Here is a 16,504-nt window from a genome sequence, read left to right on the forward strand (position 1 = left end):
CTCCTCCTCCTCACCATGTTCAGCCTCTTGTGCCAGGGCGGTGCATGCCCGAACTTCCAATCCTTAGGAGACCCTTCCTGCATCAACATGTCTGCCACATGACCCCTACATGTTGCAAAATACTCTGTGGCACATCCCAGGGCACGGGCACACACACCAGCGCAAACAGAGCAGGAGCTGAATGTCTTGTGCCTTCGCTCTGAACATCCTCTCGCCTTTGTCCACGGATCTATGCCACCTGCTCAGCTCCTGCAAGAAGTAGGGTGTTGTCCCAGAGACAGGATAGTGACTGCCCAAGCTGGTGTCAGTTACATTGTGCGAGCATCGGTTTATGCCGACGCAGCATCATTAGGCCTGGTGCAAAGTTGGGTCTCATCTGACAAGTCTCCCCTTATCTTTTATAGGACTCCTCCCTGTGATTGCACATGGCAGGGGGAGGCCAGTTCTGGTGGGTGAGTTGTTTTTTAAGGGGAAAATAGCACTGGAGGAGAGTCCAGAACTGTTCAAAACTGGACAAAAGGAGGGCTGGAGGCCGGATGAGCACAGGAGCAGCAAAACCGCTTAGACAGGCACACTGTGGGCCTGTTCAGACGATGCATGAAGCCATGGTTAGGGCACTAACCCTTTTGCAGTAAATGAGTAGTGAGCGTGTTTAAGCCGTAGTTATGTAGTCACCTTTTCGATCCTCCCAGAGTGCAGGACACGGAATAATGGGCTCAAGTGACAGGAAGCCAGATTCCGGCTGGACATCAGGAAAAACTTCCTGACTGTTAGAGCAGTACGACAATAGGACCAGTGACCTAGGGAGGTTGTGGGCTCTCCTATACTAGAGGCCTTCAAGAGGCAGCTGGACAACCATCTGTCAGGGATGCTTTAGGGTGGATTCCTGCATTGAGCAGGGGGTTGCCTATAAGGCATCGATGGCCTTATAGGCCCCTTCCAACTCTACTATTCTATGATTCTATGACTCCCCTTAGCTTCCTTTTTTCCCCAAACTGAACAATCCCAGCTGTTGCAACCTTCCCTCATAGGGGAGATGCCCCAGGCCCTGGATCGTTTTAGTATAGAGAGATGGACGGGTGGGGGCCTATTGGCCCTTTCTTCTGGCTGCTCAATGCTTCCGGCCATCCCTGCAGAGTTGTCTCGCTGCCGCCATGTTTCAGAGGCACGTCCTTAACCTTCGTTTCCTCTCGTTTCCAAGCACGTGAACCCCCATGGAGGCATCACCCACTTGGAGACGGACCTCAGCTACGACTCCCTGACTCAGGAAGCCTCCCTTGCAGACCAGCTCCAGGAGTTGCCCTTCACCCCAGTGCACATGCCCATCCTGGCCCTGGGGGCACCCTCGGGAAGGTGAGGCCATGGGAGGTGGGGCCTGTTCGCCAACTGGTGTGCCTATTGGCTGCTGCTGCCGCCAGAACAGACATGATTTCTGGGTGGGGCTCTTTGACAAGGGGAGGAGCTGATGATGACGATGAAAGCGCAACCTCATTGGCAGATTTAAGGCAGAGGAGGAGCCTGATTTTCATGGGTGATTTGGGTAGGGAGCGGGAAAGGATATTAAGAGGAAATTAGGCATCAAAACTAATGGTAGTCAACTCGGTCTGGCCGCTGTGCAGAAATGTACGATTGTCGGCCCCAATTTTGGGGCTATGAGGCACCCAGGTTTTTGTACCCCTGTTCAGCTGATTCTCCTGGGAAAAGGGATAGAAAGCATTGAGACTCAGGGCTAAACCGCACGTGGCCTTAGTGTAAGCGCACTGCCCTCTCCCTGTCTAGACTGGGAACGCCATATGCAGGAAGGGAGAGGTTTAAACCTTCCCACTCACCCACTTTCCCCGCTAAAAAAAAATTCACCCCCTCCCACACCCACCACCACCACCATGGGGTTTTAAAAACAAACCATTGGTGTTAAAGGAGGGAGTTTCTTCTTTATTTAGTCCCTGTGATGCTGCTGCAGGGGAATTTGGCGGATGGGGGGGGTAGCTGGGAGGGGAAGGTTTAGCCTCCCCTACCTGCATGTAGTGGTCCCAATCCAGATTGGGATTGCATGCACGTAGATTAAGGGAAGCATAATGGCGAGGTTCTTCTTCGTGGTCTCTATGCATCACACATATGGGCTTTGCGCCTGCGCAGAGACCAGACCGGAACCTACTATAGCTGAGTGGAACGTTTTTGGCGGGAACCCCTCCCCCCACGCTACCGCGCATGTCCATGGGGTTCCCGCCCTTACCTCAGTTCTTCGTCGTCCGCCATCGTGCATAGACCATAGAACCAACCTCGTAGCGTTTGTGTCTTTAAAATATCTTCTTTACTCTAATTCTTTCTCTTCTTTCTTTGCTTCGGCGTTTCTTCTCCTTTATCTATCCTATATAAAAAAAAAAAAATAGTTTTTTGTAGTTTAGATTTTCCTCAGCGACTTCGTCGCTTGAGGCCTGTATGGCACTAAAAGCACCGTTTAGTGCGGGGCTAAGCTCCCTCCATCGGACGGACACTCCCTTTGCATATTGTGCTTAGGTGAAGGGCACGTTGTCGAGACCTGCCATCATTGTATGGCCTTTACAAAACAGACCAGGAAACATCGAGCAGACCGACTCCGCTCGGTTCTTTGGGAGAAGGCTCTCAAGGCCGCGGAGGCCCCGACAATGGAGAAGACTGCGGCTCATAAGTCCGTGACTCATAAGACGGCACTTACTAAGACCGCACCGGTCAAATCATCAGACCAAAGCACTGAAGTGCAGACCAGAGCTCATAGGGCTGAGATACCCCTCACGCCTGGTCGGTCTTTCTTGAGTTCAAAGGCTAAAAAGGACTCTAAAAAAGCCAGAACTCCAATTCCTTCTTCTGAGACTGAGAAGAAGAAGAAAAAGAAGAGAAAGAGGGATGCGGAGAGAACCTCCTTAGCATCGCCTCCTCCAGTAGAGCCGGTCAGGAGTCAATCCACTCCACCCGCTGCTCCCACTGCCTCGGTATCGAAACCGCCCTCGGTATCTGCCGCCTCGATGTCGAGACCACCCTCGGTATCGAGACCACATTCGTTACCAGCGGTACCGACTCGTCCGCCTAGCCTTTCAGAGGGCGAACTGAGGGATTCGATGTCGGCAGCGTCTTCTCACCAGCCCCCTCGACCGCGAGAACTTCCATTGTTGCCATCTCCAAGGCTAACACCACGCCGTGATTGGGAGGCAGCCTCTCGCTACTCTGATCCTCAGGCGAGGGGTGACGAATACCAATGGGAGGGATACCGCCCCCAAAGGTACTTTCAGGAACAACAGTATCCGCGGGAGGATTACTATGCTCTTCCCCCGCCTACAACTAGGGTGTGTCGTTTTCCTTTGCCTCCATCACCAGCGCCTCAAAGATCATCGGTATCGACACCTCGACAACAACCGTCGGCGTCGACTGTGGCGATTCCTGCGGTATCAACGGATGATTTACGATTAATCACCGTATCGTCACCCGAGGAACATTATCCTTCGGACTCGGAATCGGGTGTGTCGGCCGCTCCTTCTTTTCCGTCACCGGAGGATGAGGTCCAAGATAGAGACCCTTCCTCCCCATCAGACGACATGGTTAGGTTCTCGGACCATATTTTACGAATGTCTAGAGCATTGGGGATAGAGACCCAGGAATCTAATGAGACGGTGGTAGATCGCATCTATGATGTGTTTCAGACTACCACAAACCAGAAGATAGCGATCCCTCTCCCTCACGCGCTAAAGCAGGCAGCGCAGTTGACTTGGAAGACACCGACGTCGACGCAGGCAACATCAAAACGTCTAGAGACTCTGTATAAAGTGCAGGAAGAAGGTGCACAATTTTTAGTTCAGCACCCTAAGCCGAACTCAATAGTAGTTGAGTCAGCACAGGGCCAGTCTCAGAAAGCACATTCTGCTCCAGTGGACAGAGAGGGAAGGAAGCTGGACATTACTGGCAGAAGAGTCTATTCGTCATCCTCCTTGGGCATCAGGGCATCAGCCTATGAAGCAACTATGGCCCGTTATCAACTTTTTCTTTGGGAGAAGATTGGTAATCTGTGTGATCACCTCCCAGAGGATAAGAGAGAGGTGGCAAGAGTTCTTCAAAATGAGGCAACGGGTATAGCACGTCAGCAGTTGTCCACCGCTCGACACCAGGTGGACTGCCATTCAAAATCGATGATGGCGGCTATATCGTTAAGGAGGCATGCCTGGCTTAGATCCTCAAATCTAACCAACGAGACTAAGGCCAGGATAGAAAATATGCCGTTTGATGGAGAAGGTCTATTTAACAGCAAGACCGATGACACGCTGGACTCCATCTATAAAGCTCGGACGACTGCTAAAAAGATGGGGTTTACTTTTCCCTCGCAACCTCAATACCATTCTAGAAAATGGAGACCTCCGATGCAGCAGCAGCAGCATCGGCCCCAATACCAGCCTCAACCTCGGCAGCAACAACAACAGCTGCAGAGGAAGAGGCCTTACCAGGGCAGATACCAACAAGACAAGAGGCAACCCGACTTCAGCAAGAAACAGCGGGTTTGACTCCTTAGCTCCAGATCCACTCCCTTTTGCGAACCGCTTAGCACCCCAGTACCATCAATGGGAGTCAATTACAACAGACTCCTGGGTGCTCACTATCATCAACTCGGGCTATGCCATCGAGCTCGATGCCCTCCCTCCTTTTTCCGGCGTGAAAGTAACGGCTCCATCCCCTCCTCTGCTGCTCGAGGTACAGACCTTACTATCGAAGGGAGCCATCTCTCCCGTACCTGCAGAGGAACTCAATCAGGGATTTTTCTCCCGTTACTTCACGGTCCCGAAGAAGGATGGAGGTCTTCGACCGATCATGGACTTAAGACAACTGAACAAGTTCATCACCCCGAGGAAGTTCCGTATGACAACGGTTACTTCTATTCTGCAGCTTCTACAAAAAGGAGTTTGGTTCGCAGTGGTGGATCTGAAGGATGCGTACTTCCACATTTCCATCAGGAAGTCGCATCAAGCTTACCTTCGGTTTTCGATCGGTGCGTCCCAGTACCAGTTCACCGTTCTTCCGTTCGGATTGGCCACGGCGCCGAGGGTCTTCACGAAGGTTATGGCGGTGGTATGCGCCCACCTAAGGCAGAAAGGCATTTACGTGTATCCGTACCTGGACGATTGGCTCCTCGTAGCGGACAGCAGCGAGGCGCTCCAGTCGGATATACTAACCACCCTCAACCTGTTGGACTCGTTGGGGCTGTGGGTCAACCACGAAAAGTCCATTTTGACTCCACAGCAGAGATTGGACTTCATAGGGATAACCCTATCCTCTCGAGACGGGAGGGCATACTTACCGTCAACCAGGGCAATCACCTTACAGCAGTTAGCCATCGATGCCGAGAGCCGCCGAAAGGTTTCGGCATGGACAGTTCAGAGACTTTTAGGTTTGATGGCAGCTACTACGGCAGTCATAAAATTTGCAAGACTCAGAATGAGGGTATTGCAGGCCTGGTTTTTGAGGACTTTCGATCTTAGGCACAATGCTCGACGGACTTACCTTTCGATACCGAAGCAAGTGAGGGCATCCCTGAGATGGTGGTTCTCGATGTCGACTCTTCTCGAAGGCGTTCCATTCCAACAAGACGCGCCTTCGGTAACGATCACGACGGATGCATCTTTAGAAGGATGGGGAGCCCATTGCAGCTCTTTAACCTCTCAGGGTCGTTGGCCTCGATCACAGAGGGAGCATCACATCAACCATCTCGAACTCCTGGCAGTAGAAAATGCAGTAAAAGCATTTGCACAGATGATCGAGGGCCGAAATGTCTTGATTGCAACGGACAATACTACCGTGGTGGCATACATCAACAGACAGGGTGGAACAAGATCACACCCCCTGAACCGTTCTGCACTCAGAATATGGAACTGGTGCATAAAGAGAAGGACTTACCTGACTGCGATCCATGTAGCCGGCAAGGAAAACGTCGTTGCGGACTCTCTCAGCAGGTCCTTCCATGTTGACCATGAGTGGGAGCTCGATGTCGAAGTGCGGGAGAGCCTTTTTCGGTACTGGGGCCGTCCTGTTGTCGATGTCTTCGCTACCGAAGACAACGCAATTTGTGCCAAGTATTGCAGCAGGGCAGGAAGAGGAGAGCAATCTTTAGGAGACGCTTTCACCAGGACTTGGAGAGGAAATCTCCTGTACATGTTTCCTCCCTTCCCACTATTGACAAGGGTGATAGCCAAGATCCAGATGGACAACTCCAATTGCATCCTCATCACTCCGTGGTGGCCTCGTCAGACGTGGTTCGCTCACACCCTTCGGCTATCGAGAGGGGATTATATCAGGCTCCCGTCGACACCGAAGCTACTGTCTCGACACCAGGGCAGGGTTCGACACACAGATCTGTCGACCCTCAAGATGACTGCATGGAGGATAACAACCACTCCTCCTCTGAAACTAGAACTTTGACTGTGGACCACATTACATTGGCAGCACTAAAGCCTTCCACAAGGAAAACTTATGCAGCAAAGTGGCAAAGATTTCGGAACTTTGCTTCAGAACAAGATCAAACACCAGAATCTTGCCACTTAGCCTTTATCCTCAATTATTTACTGATGCTTTTTCAGCAGGGACTTAAGCTTACATCCATCAGAGTGCACCTAGCTGCAATTACATCTTTTCACCAAGGCATAGATGGGTTTACACCCTTTACCCACCCAACAACTAAGAAATTTTTGAGAGGGCTTAAGAACACAATACCAACTGTGAAAAGTATTGTACCTCCATGGAGCCTGTCAGTTGTGCTGCAAGCACTGACACGCAAACCCTTCGAGCCTATGGCGTCGACAGACCTTAGGCTACTTACTTTAAAGACTGTCTTTCTAGTAGCCATTACATCGGCAAGACGGGCAAGTGAGCTTAGAGCTCTTAGGATAGATGTCCCATACACTATCTTTCATAAGGATAAGGTTGTGCTACGCACAGATCCAGCCTTCCTACCTAAGGTAGTGTCTACTTTTCATCTGTCCCAGCATATTACTTTGCCTGCCTTCTTCCCTAATCCAACTACACCTCTTGAGTCTTCCTTGCACACTCTCAATGTAAGAAGGGCTCTTGCTTTTTACAAAGACAGAACAGAGACTTTAAGGAAAACAAAGCAATTGTTTATTTGTTATGGTGAGCCTTCTAAGGGACTCCCTGTCTCTTGCCAGCGGTTGTCACGCTGGATAGTGGAGACAATAGAATTGGCCTACTCTATTTCTAAATTAGAGTTAGTGAAACCTGTGACGGCTCATTCCACCAGAGCTGTTTCAACATCGGTGGCCTTCACCAGAGGTGTTCCACTGGCAGAAGTCTGTAGAGCCGCAACGTGGTCCACTCCGTCCACGTTTGTCAAGCACTACAATTTGGACACCCGTGCAAGGCAGGACTGCTCATTTGGGAGGACAGTGCTTTCAGAGATCTTCAGATGATGCACCAACCCACCTCCAAAGGTATGTCAGCTTGCTACTCGCCCATATGTGTGATGCATAGAGACCACGAAGAAGAAATGCAGGTTGCTTACCTGTAACTGTAGTTCTTCGAGTGGTCATCTATGCATTCACACAACCCACCCACCATCCCCACTTGGTGGTGTGAGACTTATAAATGACACAGTTTTTTTGTGGAATGTACTTTACTTTATTTACACTCATGTTTATGGGGGCACAATGTCGGACTCCTGTAAACTGAGGTAAGGGCGGGAACCCCATGGACATGCGCGGTAGCGTGGGGGGAGGGGTTCCCGCCAAAAACGTTCCACTCAGCTATAGTAGGTTCCGGTCTGGTCTCTGCGCAGGCGCAAAGCCCATATGTGTGAATGCATAGATGACCACTCGAAGAACTACAGTTACAGGTAAGCAACCTGCATATCAGCTGCACGGTTTATGGAGAGTCTCTGATGACATCCGGCTTCAGACGCCCCCACCCCCCTGCTATCTCCAGGCTGAGACATCTGCTTCTTCTCCAGCCCTAGTACTGCCCTGACGCGGGCCACTCTAGCCTGCCTCCGCGCCTCCGGATTTCCCGAGCTCCTGGACTGCAATAAGGACCCTGCCCTGATGGTAGATCCTACAGACCCCGTGGACTACTCCCCGCAGCGGGAAGAAGCGGACCCCTTGCAGAGCAACGAAATCGTCTTGCAGTTTCTTGCATTTACCCGGTAAGGCCCTAGAAACGGCGGCCGTCGGGCTTCCATCGTTATCAGAAGAGTGCTTCCAATTTTGCAGCGGCGGCTCGAAGGCTGCTTCAGAAATGTCCCTGTTTTTCTCCCACGTGCTGCACAAACCACATTCCACACGCAAAAACAACAATGCAAAAAACAGTGTAGGAAGTGGCAAACAGCGGGTTGTTGTTCAAGGCTCCAGAGAGCTATGTGGTTCCTGACCTAGCCGACGGGGAACCCGGGTGGGGAGAAGAATGAAGCCCCTGAGATAGCCCACAAGGACCACGACTTCGAAGAATCGTCAAAAATATGATTTGCAAATCCGTCCGCTGAAAATTTCTCCCTCATCTTATAAATCCCCCCTCCTTCGGGGCTGAAGAGAGAGGGACAAAAATGCTTAAATAAATAAATAAGCCATGTTCTCCAGGAAACACGCAGGGATTGGGGTCATCTTCAATTCAACCCCCCCCACCACCATCAATGGAAGCTTCCTCTGACAGGTGTAGGTTTTTGCAACCCCATCTAAAATACTATCCCTGCCACTGCCTTCATGTTTCCAGGCACAAGGGCTTAGAAACTTGCTTTTTTTGGTAGGTGTGGGGGATACCAAGATTTTTAGAGGTTCAAGGCTCAGGGAGGGTGGGAAAGTGGGGGGGGGGGTAACCAAGAAAAGCAGATTTAAACTGAATCTCCACCTTTTCTGACCTTAACTCTGAGCCCCGATGTCCAATGCAGACAGGTAGATTGTGCAAAGCTTCCCAAAGGTACACAAGTCTGCAGAAAGAGTTGCCAGAATGATCCACTCCCAAATGAGTCCGTTTGTGAAGTGACAGGGTCAGAGCAGTGAGTCATGCAGAGACACTGTGGGCAGTCTCCGCTGTGAGGTTCCTCCTCACAGAAACCTTTAACTTTCCAGTTAATAATAATATAATTTCTTACCTGCCTCTCCCTTTGGATCGAGGCGGGGAACAACATTAGTACAACAATACAATATAAATCAAATACCTAAAATTAATTAGAAGAGCATATGTATGGATGCATTTCTCCCGGCACCCAGTAGCCATTCTTGGGTGGGTTGGGGTACTAGGTTTGTCCAGGGCACAGACTGGGAGCTGCTGATTTATGGTGTGAGGCTGCTGCTACCTCCAGGCGTTAATGCAAATGGCTTCCTTCTCTTCCCCCTGACTTGTTCAAAAAGGAGTGTGCCGGACGGGGCAGCCGCAGGCCCGTGGCCAAGATCCATCTATTTCACCTTCCAGTTTTACCGGTTCCCTCCGGTCACGACACCGCGGCTGCAGCTGGTCAAGGCAGAGGCCTCTGGGACGTCTCCCTCGGGGGCCTCCCCCCACATCTTGGTGCAGATCAACCAAGATGGGACCTTCAACCTCGGTAAGGACTGAAAGTACAAGTAGCAGATTCTGGGGGGATGGAGGAGCGTTCCCCCTGTCCCGTCAGGACAATTCACTTCTCCAGGACTAGACTTGTATCTGCCATGTGGAAAACACCCTTCCCCAAGTGAGTGCCCTCTGGATGTGTTGGACTACAACCCCCATCGCCTCCACCCCTGGCTCTGTTCCTCTGTCTCTGCTGCCTCCCCCAGTTTTCATCATTCTTCTGTCTCTTCCCCCAGTCCCCTTTTCTCCCTTCCCGGCCTCTCTCTCCAGATGGGTGTTGGACTCCAGTGGCCCGTCAGCGTGGCCAATGGTGGCCAGGGCAGATTGGTGTTGTAGTCCAGCAACATTGGGAGGGCTACTAGTTTTCCACCTTGCTCTGGGATCTAAGCAGCTTCAACTGTAGCATCAAAAATCAGGACAATTCAGTTCTCCAGGACCAGACTTCTATCTGCCAGAGTTCAGGCTTGCAGTGTGTAAAGCACCCTTCCCCAAACAGGTGTCCTTCGGATGTGTTGGTCCAACACATCCGAAGGACACCTGTTTGGGGAAGGGTGGTGCAAGGAGTGAATTCTTCAGAGGCCTCCCTTTCATCGCTTGAGCATCACAACCAGCTCTCATGTCTCCCTTTGGTGCGGGGCGGAGAGGGTACCATATTAGTGACTGCGACCCCCAGGCAGGCATGGACACAGCAGATTCTCATTTGAAAAATCACATCCCTCAGTGAGGATCGTTCCCAATTCAAAATATGTCTCTCAGAGTAGGCTCAAAGGGAAGTGTGATCCCACCCTGGGGAATACAACTGCAGGCATCGTCTTCAGCTGCCTGTCAACACATCCTGTCCTCCTGTGAGTACGATGGAGGTGGGCGCTGAGGGGGCCATTTGAGAGTGAGTTTAACACCACTTTTTAATAGCTCAGTTTCGCGTCTCTCGGCTGACACCCAAGCTGAGATAACAGATCTCAGAATCCAACCTGTTATTGACTCTTCATTCCTTTATAAGGTATATATAACTAGTAACACCCAACGTTTGAGAGGCCTCACTTCAGATACGGCGTTAATGCTCCTAGCGTTATTCCTTTCCTCCTTTAAAATGGTTCCATTCTGAAGCTGAAGAATTAGTTCATCAATGTCGAAACCAAGGTTCATTCCAACCTTCCAGGGTTCAAAGCAGGTTTTCTGTTAGTGCTTCTTTCGGTGAATGAACATAAGAACATAGGAGGAGCCCTGATGCTGGATCAGACCAAGGGTCCATCTAGTACAGCGCTCTGTTCATACAGTGGCCAACCAGCTGTTGACCAGGAACCCAAAAACAAGACATGGGCATAACAGCACCCTCCCACCCATGTTCCCCAGCAACTGGTGCACACAGGCTTATTGCCTCGAATACTGGAGATAGGACCCAACCATCAGGGCTAGTAGCCATGGATAGCCTTTTCCACCTCCAGGAATGTGTCTGATCCCCTTTTAAAGCCATCCAAATGGGTGGCCATCACTACCTTTTGTGGCAGTGAGAGGTTGGACTCTCTTCGGGTGGGAAGAGATGTTCATTGCCTGAATAAAGCCTTGTGGGTTATGTGGCAGACCTCTTTATTATCTCCCAAGGAGGCGGGAGGTTTTGGAAAACACGACAGTGGTCTTCTTCCACTCTTGGCTGCTCTTCTAGCTTTGGAAATGATTGGGTGCCTGGTAGACTGGAGCTTAGTTCTTTTCGCCTTTTAGACAATTCATTTCTTTATTATTTTTATTCTCCACTTTACAGCCACAGCTGGCTCCCAGAGCAGCTTATTCTCAAAATCCAAGCAGAGGAACAATCGAATTATATTAATTTCTAGAGGGGAGCCGTGTTAATCTATTGCACCAAAAACGACAAAGAGTCTTGTAGCACCTTGTAGCACTGAAAGCATAAGCTTTCAGTGGACTGTATCCTGCTCCATCAGATGCATGGAATAATATGGAGAGTTTCAGGATTTTTATACAGTACATATGGTTGCGCCGGAGGCGGGGGAATGGTAAACAGTGAGGTCAGAAGGAAATTCAATGCAGGAAGTAGCGACGGTGATAAACCTGCTACCAAAAGTGGCCATTTACGGTGGTTAGGAATACTTTAGTGAGTGTGTGCATGTGTGTTTAGACTATTTTGCTCCCTGCCAGCCGGTGATACAACTCAGGCTCTGCCCTCCAGAGAAAGAAAGCAGAAGGAGCTCTAGGTGGGCTCACAAGGGCTAGCTGATGGTATCCTATCTCTCCTCTCTCGTCTCACACTATTGCCCCGCTCGTGCTCTTCGCTCCTCTGATGCCATGTTTCTCGCCTGCCCAAGGGCCTCTACTTCCCTTGCTCGGCTTCGTCCATTTTCGTCTGCTGCCCCTTACGCCTGGAACGCTCTTCCAGAACATTTGAGAACTACAAGTTCAACCACAGCTTTTAAAGCTCAACTAAAAACTTTTCTTTTTCCTAAAGCTTTTAAAACTTGATGTTGTGCAGACTTCTACTGTTACTTTCTACTGTTAGTTTTTCCCTACCCTGTGCCTGCTTACCCTTCCCTGTACCTGTTGGCATTCTCTTCCCCTCCTTATTGTTTTACTATGATTTTATTAGATTGTAAGCCTATGCGGCAGAGTCTTGCTATTTACTGTTTTACTCTGTACAGCACCATGTACATTGATGGTGCTATATAAATAAATAAATAATAATAATAATAATAAAGGTGCCAGACCCCACAGAAGCAGCCCTTCCTTCAGGGCCACTGGTCTGGTTCACAGCTTTCTCCATCAGAAAGTTGGCAGTTGGCCACAAACGTATGAATAGTATAAGGACAGGTGTTGTTGTGTGGGCTAGTAACATATTTTTGTGGGCAAGTTGCTTTTTTGTTTGCACCCATTTACAAGGTTGTTGAGAGCTTTTGTGGGACAGCTGGGGGCGTCTTTTGCTTTGGGTGCTGAATAAATTATGCTCCTGTGTCAAACTGTGGCTTTCTCAACAGGTTGTCCGGGATTCCAGCTGAAATACATGGTGGATCCTGGTTTTCTCAAGCCCGGTGAGCAGCGGTGGTTTTTCCGGTACTTGGCTGATCACACGCTGCAAATAGACGCTTGGGATGGGGACTCCTTGCTCCTTGTTGGATCTGCTGCTGTGAAGCTGAAGGTGAGGACCCGTTGGCTAGATGGATGCCATCTTGGTACTGGCCCTTGGGAAAGAGGAGCCCGAGGGACAATTACATTAAGCTCGTTGGAAGTGGAACATTGAGAGATGACTCCAGCCTCCATTTGGATCAGGGATGCAGAACGTCTTTCAGCTGGAACCTTTCAGGGGCTGCATTGCTGTTTCCGGGGGCCCGCATTCCAGGGACGAAGACAAAAGTGGGCGTGGCCAAAGGCAAAAAGGGTGGCGCCAAAATGCCAGCATGTTTCATCTTAAAGCTCCGGCTGCTGGTAACTTTGGAGAGGCGTTTTGGCCTTTCAGAATGGGGGGAAAATGTACAATAGCTGGGATGCTGCTAGATGATCAGTGGTTGGGGAAAAGAGGATGTGGCCATGTGGTGAACTCCAGAGGGCTGGATTGGGACCCCAGGAAGGCAGGATTAGGACACACTTCAATCCGACAGATTCCACTTTCTATGCATTATATCAAGGGGTTGGAACCATTTTTGTTGTTGTTGAGAGTTGTATTTCCTCCAGGATAATCTGCCGGAGGCTGCTGGCGGGTGGCCAGAGACATTGGGCTCATCCACACTAAGCAGGTTATTCCACTATGAAAGTGGTATATAAGAGGCAGGAGCCACACAACTGCTTGATTGCGGTATTGAAGGGCAGTGACAACTGTTGGGGCCCATGGGCACAGACCATATACTGCTTGATAAAGGTGCCCATCCTTATTTAAGGCTAGCGATAACCAGGACATGGACCAGAGTTTTCCTGAAAGGACAGAAAGGAAGGGCGACGGGTTGGTAATGTAAAGGGAAGAGCAACATGATTGGGTGATGGACTGAACATGAAATGAAATGAAGGTGGTGGTGGTGACACTTGGAACAGGATGTCATCACTTCACATTCCTGGGGAGAAAGGAGGTAGAGTCATAGGGCCATTGCTTTTAGCCACCTTGTGTAGTCCCAGTTCTTTTGAGGATATCTTCCAATATCTGAAATAGGTTGGTCTCTGCTGCGTTGTCCTTCCCCACCACCCTGAACTATCTGTTTTGCTGAGATGCAGACTTCCTTTCTCGTTCAGCACTTGCTCCGCCAGGGCCGGACAGCCGTTCAAGTCCACCACGAACTGGAGGTCATCACCATGGAATACAAGCAGGACTCCACAGTGATGAGCGGCGACGTTTTCCATCATGGGTGCGTGAAGCCCATCGGCGTCCACGCGGTTGTGAGAGGCCGGCTTCACCTGAGCCTGGCTAACGTCGGTAAGCGCCCCTCTGGTTCTGTTTCCTTTCTGGAGGAACCAGAAGCTCTTCAGCCTCCTGGAAACAAGGCCGCAGGAGCTCAAGCTGGGGCTGAAGTTTTGATGGAGTTCCCCAGCCCAGCCTGGTTGTATTGTGATTGAGGGTGGGGGATACATCCCCAAATATCACCTCCCCCCCCCCCCCCCGCAGTTGGGAACAAGTGCAGTGCAAGACGTATTGTGAGGAAAGTACTCTCTGTTGCCATTAGGTTGGGAAGGTTGGCTTACCCCCATGATGGACAGAGAACAAAGGTTGGGTGGAGGTTCATGAGTGGAGAGGGTCAACTCTGTCCTGATTGCCCTGGAACTCTCAGCTGGTAGCTGGAGACTGAAGGACTAGGACTAGGCATGGGGGAGAAATTCATTCATTTCACATTTTAATGCATGCTTAACTAATTTTGCAGTCGAACCAACACGTGAACCAAAACACAGCTGTCCTTTGAAATTTGCACTTTTCCGAATTTTGCAGTGGACTAGTCCAGTCAAAGAAATGCATACAAAAAGAAGGATATTCAATAAAATAACTATAACGTATATTCGGAAAACATGATAGAGGTGCACAAAAGTATGCATAATGTGGAGAATGTGGACAGGGAGACGTTTTTCTCCTTCTCCCATAATACTAGAACCCAATGGGGTCATACCATGAATATTATTTATTTATTATTTATTTATTGATTGCATTTTTATACCGCCCAATAGCCGAAGCTCTCTGGTGGGAGATTCAGGATGGATGGAAGGACCTACTTCTTCACACAGAACATAGTATGCTGCCTTGGATGAAAAAGGATGGGATATAAATGCAATAAATAAATAAATAAATAAATAAATAAATAAATAAATAAATAGTTAGACTAAGGAATTCACTACGACAAGATGGAGTGATGGCCACCAATTTGTGTGGAGTTAGATAAATTCCTGGAGGAGAAGGTTATCAGTGGTTACTAGTCCTGAGGGCTATGTGCTACCTCCAGTATCAAGAGACCATAAGCCTGTGTACACCAATTGCTGGGGAGCATGGATGGGAGGGTGCTGTTGCACCTGTGTCCTGCTTTTGGGTCCTTAGTCAACAGCTGGTTGGCCACTGTGTGACTAGATGGATCCTTGGTCTGATCCAGCAGGGCTCTTCTTATGTTTTCATCGGTCAGAGCCTTCCAGGAAAGAACTTGGGGTGTACATGCCCCGTCCAATCATGTAATCTAGTACCTCTGAGAAAGGTCTCTGCTTCACGGCAGTTTAGAAGGAATTTCCAGCTCCTTGGAGGAAGTGTGTGTGTGTGTGTGGGGGGGGAACATTCCCGGCTCTCATTGTAAAAGCCTATTATCCCCCCTGTGTCCCGGCGACGGTAATAACATTGGGTTGTTACGGCACGATGGAAGATACACAGGTCATTAATTCTGCTTAGTCTTGTTTACAAATGGGCTATCCAAGGCGGCTTTGAAGGAGACAATATGAAAAAGGCAACACTCAATTAGATGCCAACAAAGCAGCAACATGGCCGGGGGGTGGGGGTGGGGGCACAGGAGGGGTGGGCGAGCCGCACGGAGCCGTACCTAGCAGGAAAAAGACTCCAGACTCGTAAGAGCCTTAGCACTGCCAGCCGCGTAGCAGGTGCTTTAATTCATCCGCCCGTAAAAGGCAGAGTGACTCAATTTTTTTTAAAAAAAATAAAAAATAAAAATCTTATCTTCAGAAGAAAGATTAGCTTCCATTCTACCATATCATAAATTGACATTTCATACTTTGCCTGCAAGAGGGTGATAAGCTCTTTTGCGAGGGATGGAGGAGGAAGGCTGAGGCTGCAACGATCAATCCTGAGATGATTCGAACGCCAGGCCAGGCAGGGAGGCGGTCTCATGGCAAAAGAGCGATGGGAATGGACTTGCCAGGTTCTGATGCACGCACCAGTCCCCTCTTTGATTCCGCAGCTAGCGTTTCCGGTGGCTCCCAAAACAAAGCAAGGCTGATCTTCTAAAGGGGTCTGAGAGGGGCAGAGTTTGGATGGGGGCTGAGCAATGGGCGCTGCTCTAATGATTTTGCGGGTTGAGCAGGGACCAGATTGTGCTTGGCCAGCCAAAGGTCTAGTCCAGGCTTCTCCAATGGTGGACGTTGGGATCCGACACATCCGGATGAGGCCAGGGTCGGAGAAGACCGCTGTAGACCTTGTGCCACATCGGTTTCCGTCCTGCATGGGAATTGAAAGGGTCAACCATTTGATGGCTGCCTGCCATCACGAGCCCTCAGAACATCACCCTAATTGTGTTTATTATGTGCCTGGGCATTTCTTTACCCTGCTCGTTCGTCTGTATTCCTGTGCTGCGGTTAATGAATTAGCCGTTGAAAACTGGACGGCTGCACTTGACCCAGCTACATTCCTGTTGCTCTTTCTTATGATTCTTGCATCCTATCCCAGCTCCCCCATCCCACAGGAAGTAGTGGCAGGTGGGCCACTTTTTCTCAGCTCCTTTCCATGGTTTCTCTTCTTTTGAAGTTCATG

The 16,504-nt window shown here is 49.9% G+C and overlaps 1 protein-coding gene across 1 annotated transcript in view; it reads left to right on the top strand.

Annotated features, from left to right (window-relative positions):
* NPHP4 (nephrocystin 4) overlaps nucleotides 1-16,504 on the top strand; it is a 128,238-nt gene that overhangs the window by 80,342 nt on the left and 31,392 nt on the right. The window contains exons 14-18 of the mRNA XM_063145353.1: nucleotides 1,202-1,353; nucleotides 7,976-8,167; nucleotides 9,369-9,559; nucleotides 12,546-12,706; nucleotides 13,789-13,969. Of these exons, the coding sequence (XP_063001423.1) occupies nucleotides 1,202-1,353; nucleotides 7,976-8,167; nucleotides 9,369-9,559; nucleotides 12,546-12,706; nucleotides 13,789-13,969 (877 nt within the window). The remainder of the gene's footprint in view (nucleotides 1-1,201; nucleotides 1,354-7,975; nucleotides 8,168-9,368; nucleotides 9,560-12,545; nucleotides 12,707-13,788; nucleotides 13,970-16,504) is intronic.

This window comes from Elgaria multicarinata, chromosome 20 (assembly GCF_023053635.1).
Source record: "Elgaria multicarinata webbii isolate HBS135686 ecotype San Diego chromosome 20, rElgMul1.1.pri, whole genome shotgun sequence".
In the NCBI taxonomy this organism is placed as follows: Eukaryota; Metazoa; Chordata; class Lepidosauria; order Squamata; family Anguidae; genus Elgaria; species Elgaria multicarinata.